The 22,984-nt window shown below is 49.3% G+C and overlaps 1 protein-coding gene across 2 annotated transcripts in view; it reads left to right on the top strand.

The window, feature by feature from the left end:
- The window catches only part of PCDH19 (protocadherin 19), a 103,802-nt gene that overhangs the window by 50,499 nt on the left and 30,319 nt on the right, over window positions 1–22,984 (top strand). The window contains exons 3-4 of one of the 2 annotated variants that reach the window (XM_053274402.1): window positions 5,981–6,039; window positions 12,800–12,969. In XM_053274402.1, the coding sequence (XP_053130377.1) occupies window positions 5,981–6,039; window positions 12,800–12,969 (229 nt within the window). Of the gene's footprint in view, window positions 1–5,980; window positions 6,040–12,796; window positions 12,970–22,984 lie in introns of both variants that reach the window. The other variant, XM_053274401.1, reaches the window with a different exon arrangement.

The following is a 22,984-nucleotide window of genomic DNA, read 5'->3' as shown; positions in this document are numbered from 1 at the left end:
GCATGAGCAGTTGGCCTGAGGCCACAGGATGAGGCCAGTTCTGTGGAGCCAGCTCTCCTCCATCTGACAGGCTTGGATCCTTCAGTGGGCTCCCACAAGAGGAGGCGGTGCGTTAAAGCCCTCGCCTCCACGGCTCATCTTCTTTCACAGCTTGTTTATGGACAAGGTCTGCCCTCCCTTTCTCTTGAAAGGCAAAAAACAAGAACAAAACCCATCAGAAGCCATCTGCTTTTGAGATCCCCTCTGACAGAGCTATTTGGCGGATGGAAATGCCACAGGAAAATTCTTCGGAACTGTTGTTCTAAGGTCAGGCAGGAGGGGCTACATGTAGGGATTAGAAGCAAAAATGTTAACCAGCTCTTCTGCCAGACAGTAACTGCTTTCCTCTCCCTCCCGTGTTTGTACATGCTCATGCAACACACAGGGCCACATCAGGGTTAATTCATGTGAGCTTTGAGTTTGAGCCCAGATTGTCGTTTGTCTGTTCCAGATGAGGAAATGCTCCTTCATGAGGTAATCTTCCTTGCAGCTAGAAAACTAGCAGGGGAGGCTCTCTCCAACACCCTAGTTTTCTGTGTGCGGGGCTGCCTGTCTGTTTTGTCTGGAGGACCATTCAGTGATGCAGTTCAGTCTGAAGCAGCACAGCCCGGACAACCCAGGTTTGCCAACTCAGGCAGAGCTGAGAAAGCTGAAGGCATGTCTGTTTAGGGAGGCATTTCCTCTAAGATAGGGGTAGGCCACCTTGGCACTCCAGCTCCCACCACCATCCTAGGTTGTGGCTGGGAGTGCTGGGCCTTGCAGTTCCACCACAGCTGGCCCCCTGTTAATGGAACAGCCCTGAGCGCAGTTCCGTCTACAGTTCCCATGCCCTAAGGTGTGCAAGGCTTCACCGGGGCTTCACCTGGTGGCTTTCATTAGGTAAAAGGTCAAGTGAGCCGTCAAGCCGATTTCAACTCCTGGCGCCCACAGAGCCTTCCTGTGGTTGTCTTTGGTAGAATCCAGGAGGGGTTGACCATGGCCTCCTCCCGCGCAGTCTGAGATGATGCCTTCTTCCAGCACCTTCCTATATGACTGCTGCCCGATATAGTAGCAGTGGGGATCCGAACCGGCAACCTTCTGCTTGCTAGTCAAGCAATTCCCTGCTGCGCCACGTAAGGTGTTTTCATTACTTGGTTTTGAAGTGGTTTGAAAGTCACCTTGAAAGCCCTTTGGGCTATTAGGCAGGGCAGAGAAGTCAAGATCAAAGAAAGAAGCAAGCACAGGCCAGCGGCCCTCTTCTCCCAGCAGTGAACTCTGCCTCGTAAGCCTTTGCCTCGGTGTGAGTGTTTCGAGGGGAAATGTGGCTTGAGAGGCTGCTTCTTGCCTCTTTCCTCCCGTGAGTTTGTCCCCAGCCCACAGATCCCCCCCCTTTCCTCTCCTGCGGCTCAGGGAGCTTTTGAGTGAGAAGGGAGAGGATGGGCACGTGCTGGTGGTGGTCCAGTTGAGACCAGGCTATGGCCACCAGGAAGCCCGCCACCAGTGGGAGCTGGGCCCAGGAGAGCCAGGCAGGGCTCAGGGCACCACCCCACCCTCTGTGGCTTAGCACGTTGGCAACAAATGCCAGGCGGGGAATCTCGGGGCAAAGGCCTGCTTCTGCGTTTGCTTTCCTCCTCGCTGGGGCAGCTGCAGTGAGTGCACTCTCCCTCCCTCCCTCCCGCCCCCCACAGGGCTGGCTACGCCCCTGACAACAACCCGGTGTCAGAAAGCAGAGGCGGTGTCATTTTACAAAAAGTGTGCATGTGTTTTCCTGCGGAGACTCCGGGCACGTTGCTGTTCAGAGTCGTCTTGCAGGAGTGAGGAGGAAGGCAGACATTTCAGGGACAAAGTGTGTGGTGTACTAAACCTCCAGCTGGACGGTGCTGTCGATGAGGATGATGATGAGGACGACTCCCCGCTGCTCTCCGGGTTCCGTGTCCCTCCCTGGGAGGCTCCTGTTTTCCTTCAATGAGAGACTGTGTGTGTATTTTTGGCAAAGGTCACTGTTGGCCAGCCCAGCTTCCCCTTTATTATCTCGGAGTGGAAGCGTAGCCTCCACCGGCACACCCTCGGCTGCCCCACGCCTCCATGTCCTGCCACTGTGATTATGCTAGCAGGAGACCTAGCCCCCCCCCATTATTTATTGTGCCATTAAAGATGCATATGTTGATTTTTTGCTTGGTCCGTGCTTGCCATGGAGAGAGGAATAGGAAAGGCGCTCTTGTAGCAAGGAGAGTTCTGAGAGCTCCGAGTGGGGAGGCGATGGGGGTGGGTTGACTTCTCCAGAGCCCTGGGTGGTGAAGCCTGGACTGTGTCTGGACCTGCTCTGACATCGGCAGAGATGTCTGGGTGCACCTTGATATTGGTTCATACAGGTTATGGACGGGTGCTCTTTTCTCTTCCCGGACTCTGCCATGTTTGCTTTTGGATGCAGAAGGCCGTGTCCTGAGAATATCAGCTTTCACCCCCCCTTAAAAAGTCTAGTTTCTAGCCCTCAGTGTTGGGAAGATTAGTTTTAAAGCATGTAGGCCAGGGACTACAGCTCCCCGCAATCGTTTCTGGCCATTGTGGCTGAAGATGATGGGTGTTGAGGAATGTGGCAGCTCCTGATGTTCCTACATAGCCCACGATTATTGGCTGCTGGGGATGATGGGAGTTGTAGCCCAACACCATCTGGAGGGCAAAGGTTGTGCAGCCCTGGTGTAGGCAGTGCCTGCTGACATCATAGGGACAGGTAATATATTACTTGCTTAAGTGTGTAGAAGGTCCACAGGGAAAGGAACAGGACTTTAGTACTGCACATAACCTTTGCCCCTCCCCATGACGAGCAAGTTCTTCTCTCTCTTGCTCCAGTCCCCAGCCTGCATCCCTGTGTCCCATTCCTATTCCTTGCCTGTGTCCTTCCTGCAGAGGGCACACAGCCTCTCTTGTGAGCAGTGATGGTGGGAATCCTTCCTTGGCACCTCCTCTGCTCTCTCTCTCTCTCTCTGCTCTGCTCTCCCCCACCCCCCACACACCGCATTCCCTTGGACTCCCCACCATCTCTGCAGCTTCTCTAGCCCCCTTGTCTTTAGACCCTGTGTGAAGTTTTTCTGCCATGCAAACCCACTTCTCCTTCAGCTGAACAGTTTTTCAACAACCTACGCCTGATACCTTCACCCTCAGCAGTTCAGATCCTTGTGAGCATTCCATGACATCCTAGCAACTCAGCCAATGGGTGCAAGGCAAAGCTGATTGGCAGGCTACAGCCAGTTTAAGAAAGAGAATATAAGAAAAAGGAGCACAACTCTTTTCGTACCGGGACTTGAGTGGTGGGATTTGGTACGATTTTGTATGTGTGTGGAGGGAAGGAGATTGTATTACGAAGAGAGCCACTGATTTTACATCCGAACAGCTGTCAAATCTCCTTAGCCAATACACACCGTTCCTTGCTGGATATTCCTCGGCGCTTTGTCCAACTCGATTTTGAACAAGGCTGGCAGTGCAGAGTGCCTGTTGCTTCCCCTGGAGAGCCATCCCCGTTGCCTAATAGAGTGTGACACTAAAGCTGTTCTCTTTCCCCCTTTTGTTTGCTCTTCATACCTGTCCTTACGGGAAGCAGAAACCATGGCATTTTGCAGTGAGGTGGAGATGCAAGGTTAAGCGATCGCCGTCATGCAAATGGGGCAGCCACACTTGTGAGCCTCTGGTCATCTTCACAGACCTCGCAAACCATCGTCGTATACTGAGTCAGACCATTGGCCCATCTCGCTCAGTATCCTCTGCAGCCGTGCTTCCCAGCCATTTTCATCGGCCCACTTAGATTTAAAAAATAAATAAATTGGGGCACACTGCCCCCCCCCGACACACACTTTCCCCCACTGGTTTTGCCACCGCACCATTTTTTATTTGCTTGTTTTATTTTTGTTTCCTTCCTCCTTTTTATTCTCATTCAACCCTTTTGCCTATTTGTGGCCATTCCTCATGTTCCTCTTGGAGCCGACTCACCCCATAATGCACCGGGAAGGACATATCCCTCCCAGTGCATTGTGGGGCAAATCAGTTTAAACTCCCTGCTTTTGGAACGGACTCTCCCCATAATGCACCGGAAGGGGTATGCATTAGAAGGGATATTTTAACTTTTTAAATTTTAATTGTTGAAATGTGTAAACCACCCAGAGAACTTATACTGCGTTTGGGGCAGTATAAAAATATGTTAAATAAATAAATAATGATACCTGGAGCTGCCGCTGCCAGGGACTGAACCTGGGACCTTCTGCATGCCAAGCAGCCTGCCCTTCCAATGGAGTGACCGTTCCAGCCCCATCTGTTCATGGACGGAGGCTCTCTGCCTTTAGCCGCTGCCTGGCAAGCTGGTAGCCAAAGGCCCAGCTTCCCTCCATCACAACATCTCCTGGCTGAGAAGAACCGGTTGTTTCCTGCCTAGCTGCTGCACAGTCTCTGCCCATGAACAAGATGGCAGCCCTGGTCATGAAATGGTCCCCTGTTGACAAGCTCAGGTCCCAAATGCCCTTGACCGGCCCACTTCCACCCGCCCTGCGGCCTGCAAATTCTTAGGCACGGCTTTCCTTGTTTGTCTTTGTGCTTAATAAGAAGGCCCGAGCTAGCTCCGTGTGCACCAGTGTTTAATGAATTAAAAGGGTTTAAAACTGCATTACCAAGCTCCTGGTTTTAAATGTGTTTTCTTCTTCTCCAGCTGGGGATTTACCTTGCTTGCCATTTACATATCTATGCGGTAAATATTTTAGCACGCTAATTATACGCTAATAAGAAAACACCTTTTGAACTTTCAGTCAAATTGACACACACAAACCGGGTCCGTCGGGGAATTAAAAAGCAATTAGTTTTTGTAACAGAGTGTGGTCACATTGTTTCTTTTGTGCAAATGGCTCTGTGGTTGCCCGCCAGTCAGTTTGCCACTCTCTGCCAACGGTTTATGGCATGATCAGCTGGGCCGCGAGATTTCAAAAGTCTTGGTGTGTGTGTGAGAGAGAGAGAGTCAGTCAATGCTGCAGAGGGCTGAAAGGAGCAGCACTGCCGTTGATGCTTCTGTGCTGTAGGGGTGGCATGTTTGCTGGCCCCATAAAAGCCTCTGGGCTGGCTCCTCTCCTCTCCTGTGTAAGTTGCCGTGGAGAAGAAGAGTGTCCTTTTGCACCTTCTGGCCTCACAAAACCTCTTTCCTCTCCCACAAGGAAGGACAAGCTAGTTGTGAGAAGTTTGTTAGTTCAGAACCACATCTTTGGCCCATTCCGACCACGTTCTCTATTCATGTCTTTTGAGCAGTCTGGGAGATGCCGGGGATTGAACTTGGAGGGCTCCGCATGTAAGGCAGATGCCCTGCCCTGCCACTGAACTACAGCTACGCTATCTCTCAAACATGTTAACTTGTTCAATTTTACTTTATTGAATCGTTGTTCTTCAATGAGCTCAGGACCACCTAAGTGCCTCATGTCCATATTTTCTTCTCAGCAATACTTTGAGGTAGATGAAGGGGACTGGGAGAGAGAGAGAGAGAGAGAGACTGATTGACTCAAGGTTACCCAGTTACTTACGTAATTGCTAGGTGGAGAGCCAGTCTTGCAGCAGCAAGCATGAACTGTCCTCTTTGCTAAGCAGGGTTCACCTTGGTTTGCATTTGGATGGGTGACTACACATGAGCACGGTCTGCTGTAAGATATTTCCCTTAGGGGATCGGGCTCTAGCCCAGTAGTGGAATCTATGCTTTGCATGCAGAAGGTCCCAGGTTCAGTCCCTGGCAGCATCTCCAAGAAAGGACTGAGAGAGCCTGGGACTTTGAAAAGCCTCTGCCAGCTAGTGTTGACAATCCTGAGCGAGATGGACCAAGGGTCTGACTCAGTAGAAGGCAGCTTCCTGAGTTCCCCTCTCCACAACACCCGTGCTGACTGTTCAGAATTGCAGATGAATCCTGTCTCTAACCACCTCTATTTTCTTCCTTTCTTTTCAGACTGAAAACTACTCATTTGATTCCAACTATGTGAACAGTAGAGCTCATTTAATAAAAAGGTATGTAAGGCTGGGTTTTTCTTGGTTTTTTGGGGGGGGAAGTGCTCATTTTTTAACCAAATGCATTTTGTTCAACATTCTTTTCTCTCCACCCTCGATTATACTCAACTTCCTTATTGCATGGGAAATCTGTTCATTCGTTTTTCAAAAAATGGTATTTATGTCCTTTTAAAAACCCCACTCTCTCTGCCCTTGACGTTTTTGAAGCCCCCCTTCCACCGTTAGCGGTGCTTCATTCGGAAAGGGAAGTAGAGAGTTAGGCAGAACCTGTTACCCTGACAACTTAAAAATGCATAGAGTTTATTCCATTTGGATGTGCAAGGATGAAATGATAGATGTGGATCGAGTGAGCTCCCTACCATGTAAGGAGAGAAAAGGAACTCGAATGAGGAGCAGTAATTGGATTGATTGCTTTCTCACTTTTTTTTAAGGTTGAATGGCAAGGAAAAAATAACATTTGTATTGCAGTTCATTTCCAGCCACTGCCCCCCCCCTTATTAAAATAAATCTGTCTATAGCCCAGTTTCATCCAAGCATAAACTCAGGAATGAATTTAGTCCCCAGAGAATGTGTTGATAATAATTGCTAACATTTCAGTAGCACTTTGGAGCAGCAAAAGAAGGAGCAGCAGCAGCTTTCTAATATTTGTTTCTTTCATGCTTGCTACAGCCCTGTGGAAGAACAGGGAGTCAAAATTGGGGAGGAGATCTGGTCTTGTGGTAGCATGAACTGTCCTCTTTGCTAAGCAGGGTCTGCCTTGATTTGCATTTGGATGGGTGGCTGCATATGGGTGCTGTCTGATACTCCCCTCTGAGGTAGAGCCCCTGCCTGCTTGCATGCATGCCAAATGGCCCTCGTTCAACCCACGGCATCTCTAGGTAAGGCTGGGAGAGATTCCTGCCTGGAGCCTTGGAGGAAGAGCACGAGCCCCCTCTTTATGTTCCTAAACAATTCCATTCTTTTGGTGTGGTTCTGGTTGTGTTCTAGTTCAAACAAAGGGGGATTTGATAACTGATTCCATATACTTCCTGGAACTGACTTGGCTCTAAATCAACGAGGAATCGTTTGACACCTTAAAGATAAACAGATTTATATTGGTGTTTATTACATTTGTATCCCATATTTCCTCCAAGGAGCTGAGGCCAAAGTAAAAGCCTTTCTGCCCTCTCTAATGTATACTCTTATAATCGCAGAATGTTAGTTGGGTCCCAGAATGGGTTGGAGACCCAGTCTGGTGGCAGTGAACATGAATGGCCCCCTTTGCAAAGCAAGGTTCACCCTTGTTTTGCATTTGGGTGGGTGACTGCATGTGAGCCCTGCCTGCTGTAAGGTCTTCCCCTGAGGGGAGGGGGCCCTTGCTCTGTGGCAGAACATCCTCTTTGCATGCAGAAGGTCCCAGTTTCGGGCCCTGGCAGCATCTCCAGGTAGGCCTGGGAAAGCGCACCCTGCCTGAAACCATAGAGAGCTGCTGCCAGTCGATGTAGACAGTACTGAGCTTCATGGGCCAATGGTCTGACGCAGTAGAAGGCAGCTTCCTCTGTTCCTATGAGTTGAAAGGGACATTGAGGGTCTTCATTCAGGAAAGCGCGACAGCGTCCCAAACAGATGCCCATCCAGCTTCTGTCTGAAAGCTGCCCATGGAGGGGAGCCCCCCACTGCGTGAGGCAGATTCTCGAACAGCTCTTCCAGTTACAAGAGTTCTTCCTAATGGCTAGCCTAAATCTGTTCCCAACCCTTTGCTTCTAGTCCTTAGGAGGAACAGAGGACAAGACCTCTCCAGCTCCCACCGTCATAAGACTTGGGTTTGAAAAAGGATTTAAAAAACCACTTAAAATCTGCTCTCTGATTAGCTGGAGATCCTGGTTTTTGAGTCAATCAAGCTGTTTTGCATGGATTACTCTGATCAATTGGTCAATTAAAGACAGCAGTCCCCATTTCATACATTGCACTAGCCGGGGAAGATCCCCTCCCTGCCTTTTGGGTGGCCTCTCTTTTTGCAGCTCCATGCTTCTGTTAACTGGCTTGAGTCAGTGGGCCTGTCAGGCTCTAACTGGGAGCATAATAGGTTCTGTGGTGCTTGTTCCAGCATTTCAGAAGATCTTCTTATCCCCCTGCCTCAAAATTCCCTTTCATTTGCCTTTTTTAAACATACCAGGAATATGGCAATTGTAAGCAGCTTCCGCTCAGGTTGGGAGTGGAAGGTGTTTGTCTGCATTGTTCATGATATTTAACAGCAATCATGTAATTGCTGGCAGGGAAAATTGCTGCATGCTTCATATTGTTCCCTGCAATCCAGTATGGAGTGTGTCCTCCCAAAGACGAATGATGTATTCATCATTTCTATTTTGTACCTACCATTAAATTAAACTAACAGTTCTGGCAGGGGGAGGGAGAGAGGGGGAGGGGGAGTATGTATTTGTGAGTGTGATGCTTGCAGTATAGAAGAATCTGGCTATACTTTGAAAAAGTGGCTCTAAGAACAGTCAAAGTAGGGTTCGTTTCTTATGACCAACTAAAACTTCACAAAGGAGTGATAAAGTTTTCTAGTAAAGAAATTTGGCTTCTGGATTATTTCCCTCAAAGGACCAAAACATTTCCACACATGTTTCCTAGAAAGGGTGTCATATTGTCGGTCGACTTCTGAGATTGACCGTCTTCCTGTCTTGGAAAGGGAAATGTCTTAGAAACACAGATTTCCTGAATGTTCAGTTTATGGAACTTGATGTACACCACTCTTCACCACCATCCTTGGAAGTCAGTAGATTTAGTTATCTGCAGATAGGAAGCAAGACTGATCAGGGAGTTCAAGAGGCAGGAGTCAGAAGTTGGTATTGCAGGCGAGGTATCAGGACCATGGACAGAGCACAAAGAAGCTTGAGATAAGAAATGTGGCTAACGCTTGCCTGTGGATATTGTTACATGTCCAGCACTGGTCAGGGGGCATCATGAGCTCTGAAATACGGCTTCATTGTGGCATAACAGTCTGCTCAAAGTCCAACCTTTATAGCTGTCATCTTGAGTTGTAACCTCTGGCCATGGTGGTGCATGTGTTTTGACACCATTGGCTGTGGAGTGATGGAGAAGGCAGCAGATGGGAGGTTATGCAGGTTTCTGAAGGGAAACTGCTGTTGTCTGAGGATATCAGATGGATAACTGTCCTGAGGGTTAGTGGAATCTTTGGGCATTGTTTTGTCTCCTCTTAAGTAGATGGATCCATGGGTAATGGCAGGGTAGGATGGCTAGCCCCAGAGCTACCTCCTGTTACAACAGTGCACTCGAAACACCTTAACAGTGGGGTGTCTTGGGATTGCTCACACTAAACACAGACCAGCAGTTACAAAATCCAAAGGTGGTTTAAAGAGGGGTGGGGAGAAAAGTTATAACACCACACATTAAACCAAATATAATAAAGAAGCATACTAGCTTGAACCAGCAGATCCATGTGGCCTACTCCAGGAGTAAAGGAAGATTACACATTGAGTCTCCAGGCAGATTGACTCCCTCTTCCCTTGTGTTAGACTTTCCCGGGACACAGCAGGCACTTTTTGTGGGCAGGGCCCCGCCGATCATTGCAAGGCTGTCTCTGTTCTGCTGGCTTTGCAGGTTTTGCTTGCAACTTTTCACTCAATACAACTGTGGAGTTGCAAACCAGAGGAGCTTGAGCTTTACGTTCAGTAAGTGCAAGGATTTTGTTAGGCCGTGGTAGAGTGTCTTCTTCCTGACATGACCCAGGAATGGCTTGGGAATCCTCAAGCAACTGCTACTCTTCCCACGTTTTCCTGTGTCCTCATCTGGGCCCTGGGCTCTAGTACCAGCTACGTCACCAGCCCACAGTTATTTCATAGTTTCCCTCAGCAACACTATTGGTGTCCACCTGGGAAGATAGAAGGTTAGTCTCTAGTCAAATCCACCATTGAAACAATAGGGATAGAGGAACATAGGAAGCTGCCCTATACCAAATCAGATCATTGGCTCAGTATTGTCTACATTGACTAGCAGCAGCTTTTTATGGTTTTGGGCAGGAGTCTCTCGTAGCCATACCTAGAGATGCCAGGAAGTGAACCTGGGGCCTTCTACATGCAAACAGGTGCTCTTCCACTGGGCTATGGCTGCATCCCTGAAGGAGAATATTCTTCAGTGCTACCTGTAGTTACCCATTCAAATGCAAGCCAAGCCTGTATAGCAAACGGACAATTCATGCATGCTACTGCAAGATCAGCTCTCCTCCCCAAACCAAAGGTGATGATCAGTGATGTCTAAGCATGTCCCAAAGCTATGTGAAGGGATTCATAGCTCAGTGAGTACAGCATGTCTAAATTCTCAGATTCAAAGTGGAAGAGCTCCAGTTAAAGGATCTTGGAAAGCTGGGTTCAGAAATATCCCTTCTCTGAGACCTTGGACAGGCCAATCAAAGTGGACATTCTTGGGATAGATTGACCAATGATCTGACTTGGGGGTGTGGGTGTCAGGTAGTTTCCTGCATCCATTCTGCCCTGAGTATCCCTGGGATCTTGTGAGATAAAGCCAAGGAGAGGGGAATGGCAACCAAGGGGCATCACGGAAGAGTTACCCTAATAAATGTCAGGAACGTGATGTAGTCGTCGGAGAACTGAAATGTCAACTATTAATCCTCTGGTGTGTATTTAATCCAGAAAAACGTCGCGTTTTGAAGAAGTGTGATTGCTGCCTTAACTTGGCAGTGTGAATCTTAAAACCTCGCTCTTTAATTAATCTGCTTGGTCTTTCTGAATCGATTTCTCCCTTGCTTTCTGTCATGGGTGCCTGCTGGCTAAATCCTAGGTTTAAAGGGCTTCTGTGGGGATATCTTTATTTAAAAGGCCATGTCTGAAGGCGCTCCAGTTTCAGGGTGTTTTCCAGAGCTCCCCCACACCCCACCCTGAGCTTCTCTCCCTCCCCTCCCTCCCCTTTTCTCCCTCCCCGTCATGTTTGGAAGGACAACCCATGGTAGGTGGTCCACTTGGTTTCCATGGAGACTTGGAAAGGGCTCTGCAGGAAGAGAGAGATGCCTCATTCTTTGAGGCACAAGCGATTCCCAAAGGCGAGTTGCTGTGATGGCCAGTAAAGTGGTTAGTGTGTGTTGGAGTTCTCAGCTGTTGCCACAGGCCAGTGGAAGGGTGATGAGAATTCTTGTTCTTATCAGAAAGAGCCAGGGAGGTGAGATAAAGGAACCCTTCTAACTGAGCAAGAGGCAGCTTTTAAAAGCAGCGATTCTCTTTACTGAGCAGGGGGAGAGCAACTGGCTCTCTCCATCCCCAGCACAGCATCCCTCCAGTGGCTGTTGCTGGGGTCTATCTTCTGTTGCTTTTTAGACTGTGAACCCTTTGTGGGGGGGGGGAGCATCTTGTTTGTTTGTTTGCTGTGTAAACTGCCCCATCCTGAGCTTTTCTCATTCCCCTTCATGTTTGGAAGGACAACCCATGGTAGGTGGTCCACTTGGTTGTAAACTGCCCAGAGAAGTAAGTTTTGGGTGGTATAAAAATATGGCAGATAGATAAAACCACTTTAAGCACTTTTGTTGAAAAGCAGCATATAAATATTTGTTGTAGTAGTAAAGCCGTTTCCCCCAGGCCCCTTTTTGTCTCAAAACACACGTACATTAAATAAATTGGGGCACCCCCTCCCGATACTGACACACTTTCTTTTAGCAGCAAAGCTGCTGCATTGATTTTATTCTATTTTCCTCCCTCCCGTATATATTCTTTATTCCTATCTGTAGCCATTCCTTGCATTCTCCCCAGAGCTGACGAGCAGACTTGCTCCCTTGGGCACTGGGAGGGACATGTCCTTCTCAGAGCCGTGTGGGGCGAGCCAGCTCCAAAGGTGGCAAGTGCAAGCTCCCTCCTTTCAGAGCTGACTCGCTGTGAGTCAGTGTGGCGGCACTCTGGCCAGGGTATCTTGGCACCCTAGTGTGCAATGGCGGGCTGGTTGGGATATGTTGAGGAAGGGGGCACCTCGGTCAGCCCCGTGCAGGCTCAGGGAGAGCCGCTGGCAGTCTGGGTGGACGATACTGAGCTAGATGGGCCTTGTTCCCTGCAAACCCCGCCCCCCCCCGCAATTGGGGCAGGCGGCCTGCAACGATGCATTTCTAAATATTGCATCGGTTCCACGGGTTGCCTCTGGCTTGATGTTTCCTAGACACTGAGAAACCTAGCCTGGTAGTTCTGCTGAAGCAAAGCTCGCTCAGCCCACAGCCACAGGAGACCTCCCTTTCTGCGCCATCGGAGGCGTTCAGAGTCGTACATGTCACACCGGGCTGAATAGTTTGGATTGCTGTTGTACTTTGTCTCTTCCAATTACTCTCCTCACTCAGAAGATGCTCCCGTGTCTCTCCCCGCTCTGCTCCCCAATTGTGCCTGTAGTGCTGCTGTGGCTGTGATCTGCTCGAGCTCCCTCCTTGTCCTCCACTTTGTTCCACAAGCGACAATGTTCTTTTTGCTCGCAGGAGGATAAGAGCAAGTAATTTTCTGCACACCTTGGGGCTGCCTCTGGTTCTGACTGTCTTGTTGTAAGATCAAGGGGTGGAGTTCCTCCTTGGTCATACTGGCAATACCCTCTGGTGCCTCTCTGGCTTCTGACTGCCTTGCCGGAGAAAGCCGTTCCGTTTGGGATAATCGAGAGTGTTGTGGATCCTGCCTGAGGTGTGTGACACCCTCTGGGCCAAGGGGTCAGATGGGCCGAGGGTTATCTTCTCAAATGTGTCTCTGCAGAGTAAGTGATTCTGCTTTTTTCCACTCAGCAGCTCTACATTCAAGGACTTGGAGGGGAACAGCCTGAAGGACAGCGGGCATGAGGAGAGTGACCAGACAGATAGTGAACACGATGTCCAGCGTGGCCTGTACTGTGACACGGCTGTTAACAATGTGTTGAATACCAGTGTCACCTCCATGGGGTCTCAGATGCCGGAACAAGGTGAGTTTTCAGCTGTCAAAGTCTGTGGTTTTGTAGAGAGTGCAGGAAACAATGCTGCTTTGCACCTGTCATGCCTTCCCTAAACTTTGAGCCCTATGGTGTTGGTGAGTGTTTGTGAACATTCCACTGCTCCAGGAGAAGATGGAACGTTGACAAATAGCAGCTTTGTTTGTTTGTTGTTTGATTTGATTTGATTTCTATACCGCCCTTCCAAAAATGGCTTGGGAAGGAAGAGAAGTGTCTGTGGAAAAGCTCATCCACGCCCTAGGGCCAGAGGGGTTTCTTGGAAAAATGGGGTGGCAGAAGACCGCCTAGGGAGGTTTGGAAGTGAGCTTGGAAGCCTCACTTCCCAACGCGAGGGAGCAGGTTAGCCAGACCTGTGGGGAGAAGGGGATTGTGGAACAGGGCAGTTCCCATTAATGATTTGAATCTACAAATCCAACAGTTGAACACAAATCCTGCCCTTACCTTGTGCTTGGACTACACATCTTAAGTGCAATGTTTTATAATAAAATGGTTGGACATCAGTCCTATGAATGTGGTTTCCCAGGAGGCCCCAGGTCCCTATAGCTGTGTGTTCTTATGGATGCTCATGGGCAATCTTGGGTAGCGTGATGTTTTTGGACTACAACTCCCATCATCCCTTGAATCTGGGCATTGTGACAGGGGTGATGGGAGTTGTAGTCCCAAACTAAGAAGTTACCCAAGACACAGGTGAGATATGTGCTCCTTTTAAAAAGGAAAAACAACCTCCAGTTCCTCAACAAACATGGCACCAGCGACATCCATGTGGAGAAAATGCAGAGCTTCTGGAAGTGCTTAATTTCCCCAAAGAAGGGACTGTCTGCCCTGGAAGCCTTAATCATTCCAGGCATATGAAACCCCAGACATCCCTCATCCCAGTGAAGAGGGAGGTATGCTCTGCACATGCTCTGAGTCACTCTTCTATTTGTTTTGTGCTTTCCATTTTCTGGGTATGAGTCCTGTTGTGGAAGACATGTGCTGGCACTAATCCATGCTTGCCTGTGTTTTACTTGACTGGTGGGCATCCCTCACCCTGGCAGCTAGCATCCAGATCTCCAGCCGCCCCGTCTCAGACCCTGCCTTTGCCTCCATTGAGAGAGAGAGAGAGAGAGAGAGAGAGAGAGAGAGAGAGAGAGAGACAGACTTTACAAGTCCAAGCATCTGTTTCCCATCCATTTTTGCAAGCCTTGTTTGTGCCACTTGACAAATGATGTTGGTCTGTTGCTGTTGCAAAACGTTCCTCTCGGAACAGCGAGTCCCAAATGATCCGTGTTGTCCACTGCAGAGACGTCTTCCCACTCAGCTCTGGCCCCTTCCAAAGGTGATTTCCTCCCTTTGCAGTTTCATTCCTTAGATTTTGCTGGAAGAGGGTTGTGCAAGGTGCAGACGTGTGTGTTTAAGGACAGTGTGCATATTGTGTTGTGTTCTGATAGTGACCCACCATGCAAAGGCACTTGTGGGTATGTTAGTTGTGCACAGAAGTATATGCATGTGACTGTATATTCGACTGTAAACCTAGAGAGACATATGGGAGTAGTGGTTATCATGTCGGACCAGGTCCGGGGAAGACCTGGGTTCAAATCTCCACTGGGTCATGGCTCTATCTCTTGTTGCTGCCTAACCTACTTCACAGAGTTGTTGTGAGGATAAAGTGGAGGGGAGAGGGAGAAGAAGAATATATGCTGTTCTGAAGGATGTTTCTGCTCCTTGGAGGAAGGGCAGGATATACACATAATAAACAAACACAGGCTGCATTTTGCAAGTTGAATGGGGCCATAGCTTAGTGGGTTCCGTCCCTGCCATCTCCAGGTAGGGCGGAGGAAAAACTTTGCCCGAAGCCCTGGAGAGTCGCTGCTAGTTGAGTGCACAGGACTGAGCTCGATGGACCTGTGGGCTGACTCAGCAGACAGCCGCTTCCTAAATTAGCGATGTCCCCAGATACATTTCTGGCTGCCATTGCAATCCCTTCTCTTTCCCCCGTCAGAAGTTGTGGGAGGTTTGTGAAAAGAGAGAATTCCACACCCTCTAACTTGTTGCATGTGAGGTTTAGAATACTGTCAGCTGGATTCGGCCTGCTATTACAAAGCAGAATTCACAGGATCCCAGGTTCCGAACAAGAACTGTGAGGATGCCCTATTTTCAGTTTTTACTAGTAATCCAAATGCCGTAGATTATGGTGTACCAATGTGTATACCAACTTTCTGCTTTTGTCTGTGGTGGGAGTACTATAACCCTTTGAATATCCCCCTCAGCCTGTAAGCAAGATCCACGGGTCTGTCTGCATTCATGCATATATATTGTATAATGCCTGAGCTGTAACCACCCAGAAAACCAAAGCCCAGAGTTTTGAAGGCAAGGGGAGAAATTCCACTCTGACTATTGTTCAATAGTTTTTTGTTCCAGGGACGTGTCAAATGTCATAAATCCAGATCTGAGAGAAGATTCCATTCCCCCCAACAGTGAGAGTGCATTGAGCTAGGATCAGAGAATGGCTGACTTGTGAACTGACCAAGGGCCCAGGTTATCAAGGGATCCTTGGCCAACCCCTTGGGATATAGCAGCCAGGTTGGTGCTGCCATCTTCCTCAACCCACAATGCAGTGCCTCTGCCTCCACAGTGGAAGGAGTGGGGACCTGGCCTTGGTGAAAATGAAAACAAAGGTGGCGTTGACCAGGGCCTTGTTCCCTGCCACTGCCAAGGGTACCTGCAAAGGCACTTGGCCATGAGCCACAATGAACCTGGCTCTGGAGTTATAGTCCCAGATTAGGGGAAATGTCTTTCTCTGTAATGGATTTCCCCCGCCACAGTATATTAATTTTGCAGTGTTTTCAATACCACTGAATAGGAATTGCATACCAGATGGATGTGTTCAAAATGGCAAGGTCTTTGCCTTCCAAAGTCCTAAATATTTTTTTAAAAGCCTCTTGTTTCAGAAGCAGGTTTCGATTGTGTGAATGACCTCTCTCTCTCTCTCTCTGTGTGTGTGTGTATGCACACACATTGTGTATTGGAACGGCTTCTGCACTTTCCCTCCAAGCTTCCCCCAAGCAAGACTTTTCAAAGGTCTCCTGCTTTCTGCATGTATTAATCATGAATACACCATAGAATAACCGCTCCAACAAGTGTACAGAGGAGTTTGCCTTTTTGGGCTGTGGAATGCAGCTGTTTCTGTCACCCCTTCTTCCCAGAACATCAGGGACACATGCCTGCAAACCAAGCTAGGCTCTGGCACACAGGGACCCCTGCCGGAGCCCTGCTCGATGCTCAGATAGAACAGAGGGCGCTGCCTCGCACCGACTCCGAGCCTGGGTCCATCTAGCTCCGTGTTACCTTCACTGTCTGGAAGAGGCTCTCCAAGGTTTCTGGCAGGAGGGTCTCCCAGCCTGACCTGGACCTGGGAACTTCTGCCTGCGAGCAAATGCAAGCTACGGCCCCCTCCCCTCAGGGGAATGTCTTTCAGCAGGCAGTGCTCACATGTAGCTCCCCATGCAAAAGCATACCAAGGTAAATCCTGCTTAGCAAAGGGGGCAATTCATGCTCTCTACTGCATGAACGGCTTCCCACCCTCTATTTTTGGTGGGCCTCAGTCAGAAGGACTTGGGGTCCCCCATAAGACTGGTGGATTTAAGAGTCAATTGCCAAAAAATAAATAAATAGTTTTTTATTTTTAAAATAGGTATTTCCCAGGACCATTTGTTGTGGTTATGCTGGAAAACACCACCAACTTTGCTAAACAGATTTTCTTTGTTTAAATGTTTTTGTTTTTCCAAAACAAGATTAAGGCGTTATTAAATATACAATATGTGTCTAAACACAGAGAGGTAACCCAGACAAAACGAGTGACTGCATTGCTCTCTTGGGTCAGAATAGTATCCAGCCAATGGGAGTTGGGCAACAAAGACAGGCACGCTGGAAAATGACAGCAGCTGTTGCAAAATGGAGAGCCAGCGTGGCGTAGTGGTTAGAGTGCTAGACTAGGACCGGGGAGACCCGAGTTCAAATCCCCATTCAGCCATGAAACTAGCTGGGTGACTCTGGGCCAGTCACTTCTCTCTCAGCCTAACCTACTTCACAGGGTTGTTGTGAAAGAGAAACTCAAGTATATAGTACACCGCTCTGGGCTCCTTGGAGGAAGAGCCGGATATAAATGTAATAATAATAATAATAATAAAAAATTAGCTTTTGTACTTGAGAGGTAAATGCACATATGGAGCAAAAAAAGTTCAATATAAGCTATAAGAGGGAGCCTGGTTGCCACGGAAGTAGTGTGCAAAGCTGGGTTTCTAGTCTGCTTAACTTGTGGATTTGGCTTGTCCATAACTGAATGTTCCTAAAGATTCCCCACTCCCCCTTTTTCTTTTCTTTTGGGTGGGCTGTTGGGCAATGCAGGTCATTGCAGCCAAAGTTGCACCTAGGTCATTTGGGAGCCTGGACCTCAAGGCCTTTGGAGGGCCCCCTCTCCTACAAATTAAGCATCATCATCTGAATGCTTTAAAGAAGATTGGTGTCGGACTGCAGCTCCTCCCATAATCTCTTTTGGCCACTGTGGCTTGAGATGATGGGAGTTGTAGTCCAAAAATGGGAGACCTGGCATGGGGAACCTCTGCACGAAAGGCTTTGTAGCTGCAGGACCCCCACCCCGCCATCCAGAGAGGGTCTGTGGCATGCTGGGGGGAAAAGTGGCACCAATAGGGAAAAGATCCCTGAACTTTTATTCCTGGAATATGCTGTGAAGTGACTTCAGTTAACCCTGTAAAACTTTCTAAATGGGAGCCCGTGGCGGTTGCTTGCCAATTCCCCACTGCCAGCCGTGCTTAATGGGAGCGCGGCGACATCCCCTGAAATAATGTATTTTCCGGACAGCCGTCTTGTGGGCAGAAATGAGAAAATTAAACATTTATAGATCCATGCTGTGGAAGTTGCAGTTCTCCCAGGCCTGGGCTGGTTCTGAAATAGGAGACAGACAAATGCCAGCTACTGAAGAAGGAAAGACTTAAATAAAAAAGTTGATGGGGCATGATGAGGGTGATTGTGGGAGGGGACAGGGAGCTGATCGAGAAGATGTTTGTGCGATCATGCCTTGTGATTCTGTGTGTGTAATGCTACTGGGATTGGCACACAAGCAGAGTCCCCTCATGATGGCACAAGGAGAAAGGGGAGATTTCCGCTGCTCCAGTGCCCTGCCCCCAGTGTCCCTGAGGGCTGGGGGACTCTCAGGGACACACCTTTGGATGGCATCCTGGGGCAGAAGAGGGATTGGTGACAACTGTGTGAGCAGGGTAGGATATTCCCCTCAGGGGATGGAGCCGCTCTGGGAAGAGTAGAAGGTCCCAAGTTCCCTCCCTGGCAGCATCTCCAAGATCGGGCTGAGAGAGATTCCTGCCTGCAACCTTGGAGAAGCCGCTGCCAGTCTGGGTAGGCAATACTGAGTTAGATGGCCCAAGGGCCTGACTCAGTCTACGGCAGCTTCCTATGGTGGGTGAAGAAGACCCAGACCCAGTAGATTTCTTTCAGACACTCTGTATTGACACACACGGAAGGATTGTGTGTTCCCACTGGGCCCATTGGTGGGCTGCTTGAATGCTCGGAGTGGAGGGATACAGAACTGAGGAGGGGGCTTAAGTGAAACAGGTGGGTGTTGGGGTTTGCCTGGGCCGTCCATGGGACTGGAGACAGTCATGGAATGAAACATTAGCAGGAGCATCTGGTGAAGTATTTAGCTAATCGCAGCCACTTATGAACAGACCCAGCTGCTTTCTACTGAGTCAGACCATTGATCCATCTAGCTCAGTATTGACTACACGGACTGGCAGCAGCTCTCCAGGCCAGGACTGGCCCTAGCTTTTGTGGGGCCCATGGTGAGAATACCCCCCCCCCGCCCCACCTGATGAATAATTATTGTTCTGGCCTGGCCAGAATCAGGATAGCTGCAGCATGGGGCCCCCTGTAAGTGTGGGCCCCTGGTGACCAACCAGACTCAAGACTACAAAACCCATGGTGCAATGTGACTGAAAGTCACCTCTCCAAGTCACATGGATATTTGGGTGTGTGTGTGTGTCCTCCAGCACGTTGTTACTTAGGTGCATGGGCTTGGGAGAGGAATTCCTTCTGCACAGTCCTATATTAAACAGGATATTGATATACATCATGGCGACAATCTGCTGGGAATCTCTCTCAAGACAGCTGAGGTCTTTGCAATGCTCTTAGACAGTTTAATTGGCAATATCGTTGCCGGGGATTTGTCAATGAAAGCAAAACAGATGGACGTGGGGTGAGTCAGGAGCTCAGCTTTTAAAGCAGGAATAAATTGGGGGTGGGGGGGGGAGAGCGGGAGAGATCAGCTCCCAAATTTGGAGCTCCCCATCGAAATGAGAGACTTGACAGGTTTGCTCAAGCCTCCCTCCTTGCAATGAAGCCCGTGACTGGCATCAGCTTGTCTGTTGTCTGTGCCTTAATGGAGCAAAAGTGAGGCCTTGACCTCGAGGACTTGCATCGCGTCTCTTACAGGAAGTCAAGAGCTCTTTCCCTTTCTCCTCTTGAATTATTGAGGCTTCTCCTCCATGGTGGAGTCTCTTCCGAAGCAGAGTCTGTCTGTATGGCATTCTGGGCAGGGAGGGGCCCCGGGAGCATCCTCCTCCGTCCCCCTGCTCATCTGATTTCTGCCCACTCCCTTTTAACTTTTGTGATGGCCTTAATGATTGATTAGGATCATTTCATCAGTGGGAAAGAGTGCTTTTAATTGCTCTAATATGCACCCAATTTGGAGTTCATTACCGCACTGGATTGTTTTCCTTCCCCTGCTAATTGATACCAAATGGAATGTACCGGAACCCACACTAATGCTGCTGTTTCCTTGGTGCGCGCAGGCAGGAAAGTACCTGCCTAGACGTTAATCATCTGTTTCTGTCGGAAGGTGCCCAGCTAGCGCCTTGGATGCACTCCACAAATTTGCTTCTACCTGGCAGGTTTGTGTGGGGGCAAAGAAGGCGCCAGAGAAACCTGGGGCCACCTTTCAAAGCCCTCTTTTGTTAGGAGGCTGTTTTGCTGTTTACCTTTTGTGATGTAGGCTGCAGAGAACCTTGTATCCCATCCTTCATAAGGTCCCAACAAAGATGGATGCTGAGGTTATCCGGGAGTTGCCAGATCCCACTGCCTCTGTCAATGATCTGTGCATCCTATGTAAATGTGTGTATATCTTGCTTTGCAGAATGCGATTCTGCTAGTCATGGTGGGTACCCTTGAGTGCATGGGTACCCACCCACTCAAGGCAGTGCAGGGGAGCAGGGTCCCGAGCTCAGTGAGTGGCTTTGCATGCAGAAGGTCCCAGGTTCAATCCTAGCATCGCCAGAAGGCTCCTGCCTGAAACCTTGGAGCCGCTGCCAGCCAGAGCCGACAATACTGAGCTTAATGGGCCAAAGCTCTGACTCCGTAGAAGGCAGTGAGGCTCTCCTTCTGAGTAGGGAGGGTGGGCAGACCGAGCTGGGAAATGGGCATGGCTCAGAAGGCTGCCCAGGAGAAGGGAGAGGAAGGAGGGTCTGCCAGATCACGTTGCTTTCTCTATGGAAGGGCAAACCTGTGCACAAAGAGGAGGGCTGCAAGTGTTGACCTGGGACCACACAAACGGAGGAATTTCCAGGCACCCAGGAGGCCATGATGCATAGGAACATAGGGAGCTGCCATATACGGAGTCAGACCCTTAGTCCATCTAGCTCAGCATTGTCCTCACAGACTGGCAGCGGCTTCTCCAAGGCTGCAGGCAGGAGTCTCTCTCTGCCCTGTCCTGGAGATGCTGCCAGGGAGGGAACTTGGAAGTCATACCCTTTGTCCAACTAGTTCAGAATTGTCTACAGTACACTGACTGGCAGCAGCTTCTCCAAGATTTCAGGCAGGAGTCTCTCAGCCCTACCTGGGATGCTGCTGCCAGGGAGTGAACCTGGGAGCTTCTGCAGTTTGCCTGCCATCTGATGCTCGACCACTGAGCTCTGGCCTCATCCCTTAAGGGGGAATACCTTACAGCGGCCACATGTAGCCTCGCACCCAACTTCAAACCATGGCTGACTCTGCTCAGCAGAGGGGCCACCTCACACTTGCTACCACAATCCTGCTTGCCACCCTGAGCAGTGGGGCTGTGCTCAGCCTGGTGCCGGCCTGGGGTTGACCGTTTTCACATGGCACCATTCTGCACTCTTTGTTTGCACTGTGTGTGTGTCTGTTGTGAACACACAGGTTGAGGAAGAAAACCCCGCATGGGGCATTCTTGCCAAACCGTGGAGGTCTCTGTGTTCACTGCAGACTTACTACCACCCAGTTTCAGCCATGCCCTCACAAGTGCGGCAGACCCTCTCGCCTCCCCGCCCCCCGCCCGCCCCGGCCATCTTCCTGGACTCTCCGCAATGTGGGAAGTTGGCCGTGCGGAATCGCTTCTGACATTGGGAAGCTGTGCGGCGCCGTGCTCCATAAACGATGGCACGGACCAGATGCTCATGGCATAATTGAAAATTCCATTTTATCAGAATAGCATTTGCTGTCAGAAAGTTTTATCTTTACTTCAACAAAGAGGTTGATTAGCTCCCTCAGGGCCCGAATTAGCATCTTCGAGGCTGGATACCCTCTTTTGCAATTCATGGAGTTATTCCTCCTTTGGTTTTGCTCACACTGAGTGCTTTAAAAAAATAAGAAAGGAAGGAAGAGAAAACAACATGTGCCTTCACCCTCTTGCAAACCTATCTGTTGCAAAAGTTCAGCGACTTCATGGCAGCTCAGTGCCAAGAGACAGGGAAATATTTAGTTTCTTCAGTAGCCTTTTCATGTTGTGCCTGCAGCCCCGAAACTCCAGCTGCCTGGAAAAAAGGCGCCTGCATGTTGATATGTAAATAGGTCAGCTTGCTAAATGATGGGGCATGTTTGAACTTTCTAGGTGTATCCAGTTCTCCTCCAGTAGTTGTGTGCAGATTCCAGGGATGGCGTGCAGGAGGCAGGAGCAACGGAGCCGACCAAATCGCTGGCCATGGGGGTCTAAGGAGGGTTCACTTCGAGCGCTAGCCATCCCTTGTTTGTGCTTGCCACCGGCCACCTCTCTTGCCTTGGGTCTGGGTGGGGTAGCGAAGCAGGGAACAGCTGCTCTCCCTTGCTGCCCCTTGAGGTCCTTGCTGGTCCTCATTCCTTTGCACACACACACAGCTGCTCCCTTTTTGGACCTGAATGGAGAATCCGGCAGGCCCAACACCGCCAGGTGTCCACTGCAGCACATGTGGGGCAGTGGGTCAAAGGGCCTCTTGCCTGATGTCATTGCAGAAATCTTTCTGGGAGGGGTGGGGCTGGGCAACCTTGTTGCCAGGGAGGAAAAAGCGAGAGATTAAAATTATGCCTGCAGAAAGAAATTGTGGCCAATTGGATTTTAAAAGCACACCAGTAAACAGGTCTGTAATCTCCTTTTTGTTTGCACGCTGAGGCTTGTTTAAATATCACAGGCGTTTGGAAGACTTTCTTTAATTTGTTTCCCTCCCACCACACACACCTTATTATACAAAACAACGTTAACATTGAAGTGTGTCTTTCATTGGAATTAATGAATCCAAGGTCAGCGGATTTAGAGTGAGATTGCAGCTGTAATTGTCTGTCTTTGCTGGTGACAGCAAGAAATGGCATCCCAGATGGGAACCTGGTGATGGTTTCCACTCTGATCAAAGGCCACCTGGAAGGAAACATGAAAGCCGGGCATGTGGCCTTTCTGGCTGAAACCTGGAAAGTGTTTTCAGTTCTAATATATATTTTTCTGTGAGTATATGTGTGTGTGTGAGAGAGAGTGAAATGAATTGATTTCACTATCAGACAGTGAGAGAGAGAGAGGGACATGAAATGAAATGATTCCACCATCATACTCACCCTAGGTGCTGTTCAACTCTCTGGGCAACTAGAGAATCCATCAGTTTCTGAAAGCATGTGTATCAGGAGAGCAACAGCTAATTAACAGAAAAGGAAAATAGATTTT

The sequence above is a fragment of the Hemicordylus capensis genome, chromosome 11, assembly GCF_027244095.1.
Source record: "Hemicordylus capensis ecotype Gifberg chromosome 11, rHemCap1.1.pri, whole genome shotgun sequence".
In the NCBI taxonomy this organism is placed as follows: Eukaryota; Metazoa; Chordata; class Lepidosauria; order Squamata; family Cordylidae; genus Hemicordylus; species Hemicordylus capensis.
Note: the sequence above shows the minus strand (reverse complement) of the source record. Positions and strands in the feature narration are given on the sequence as shown.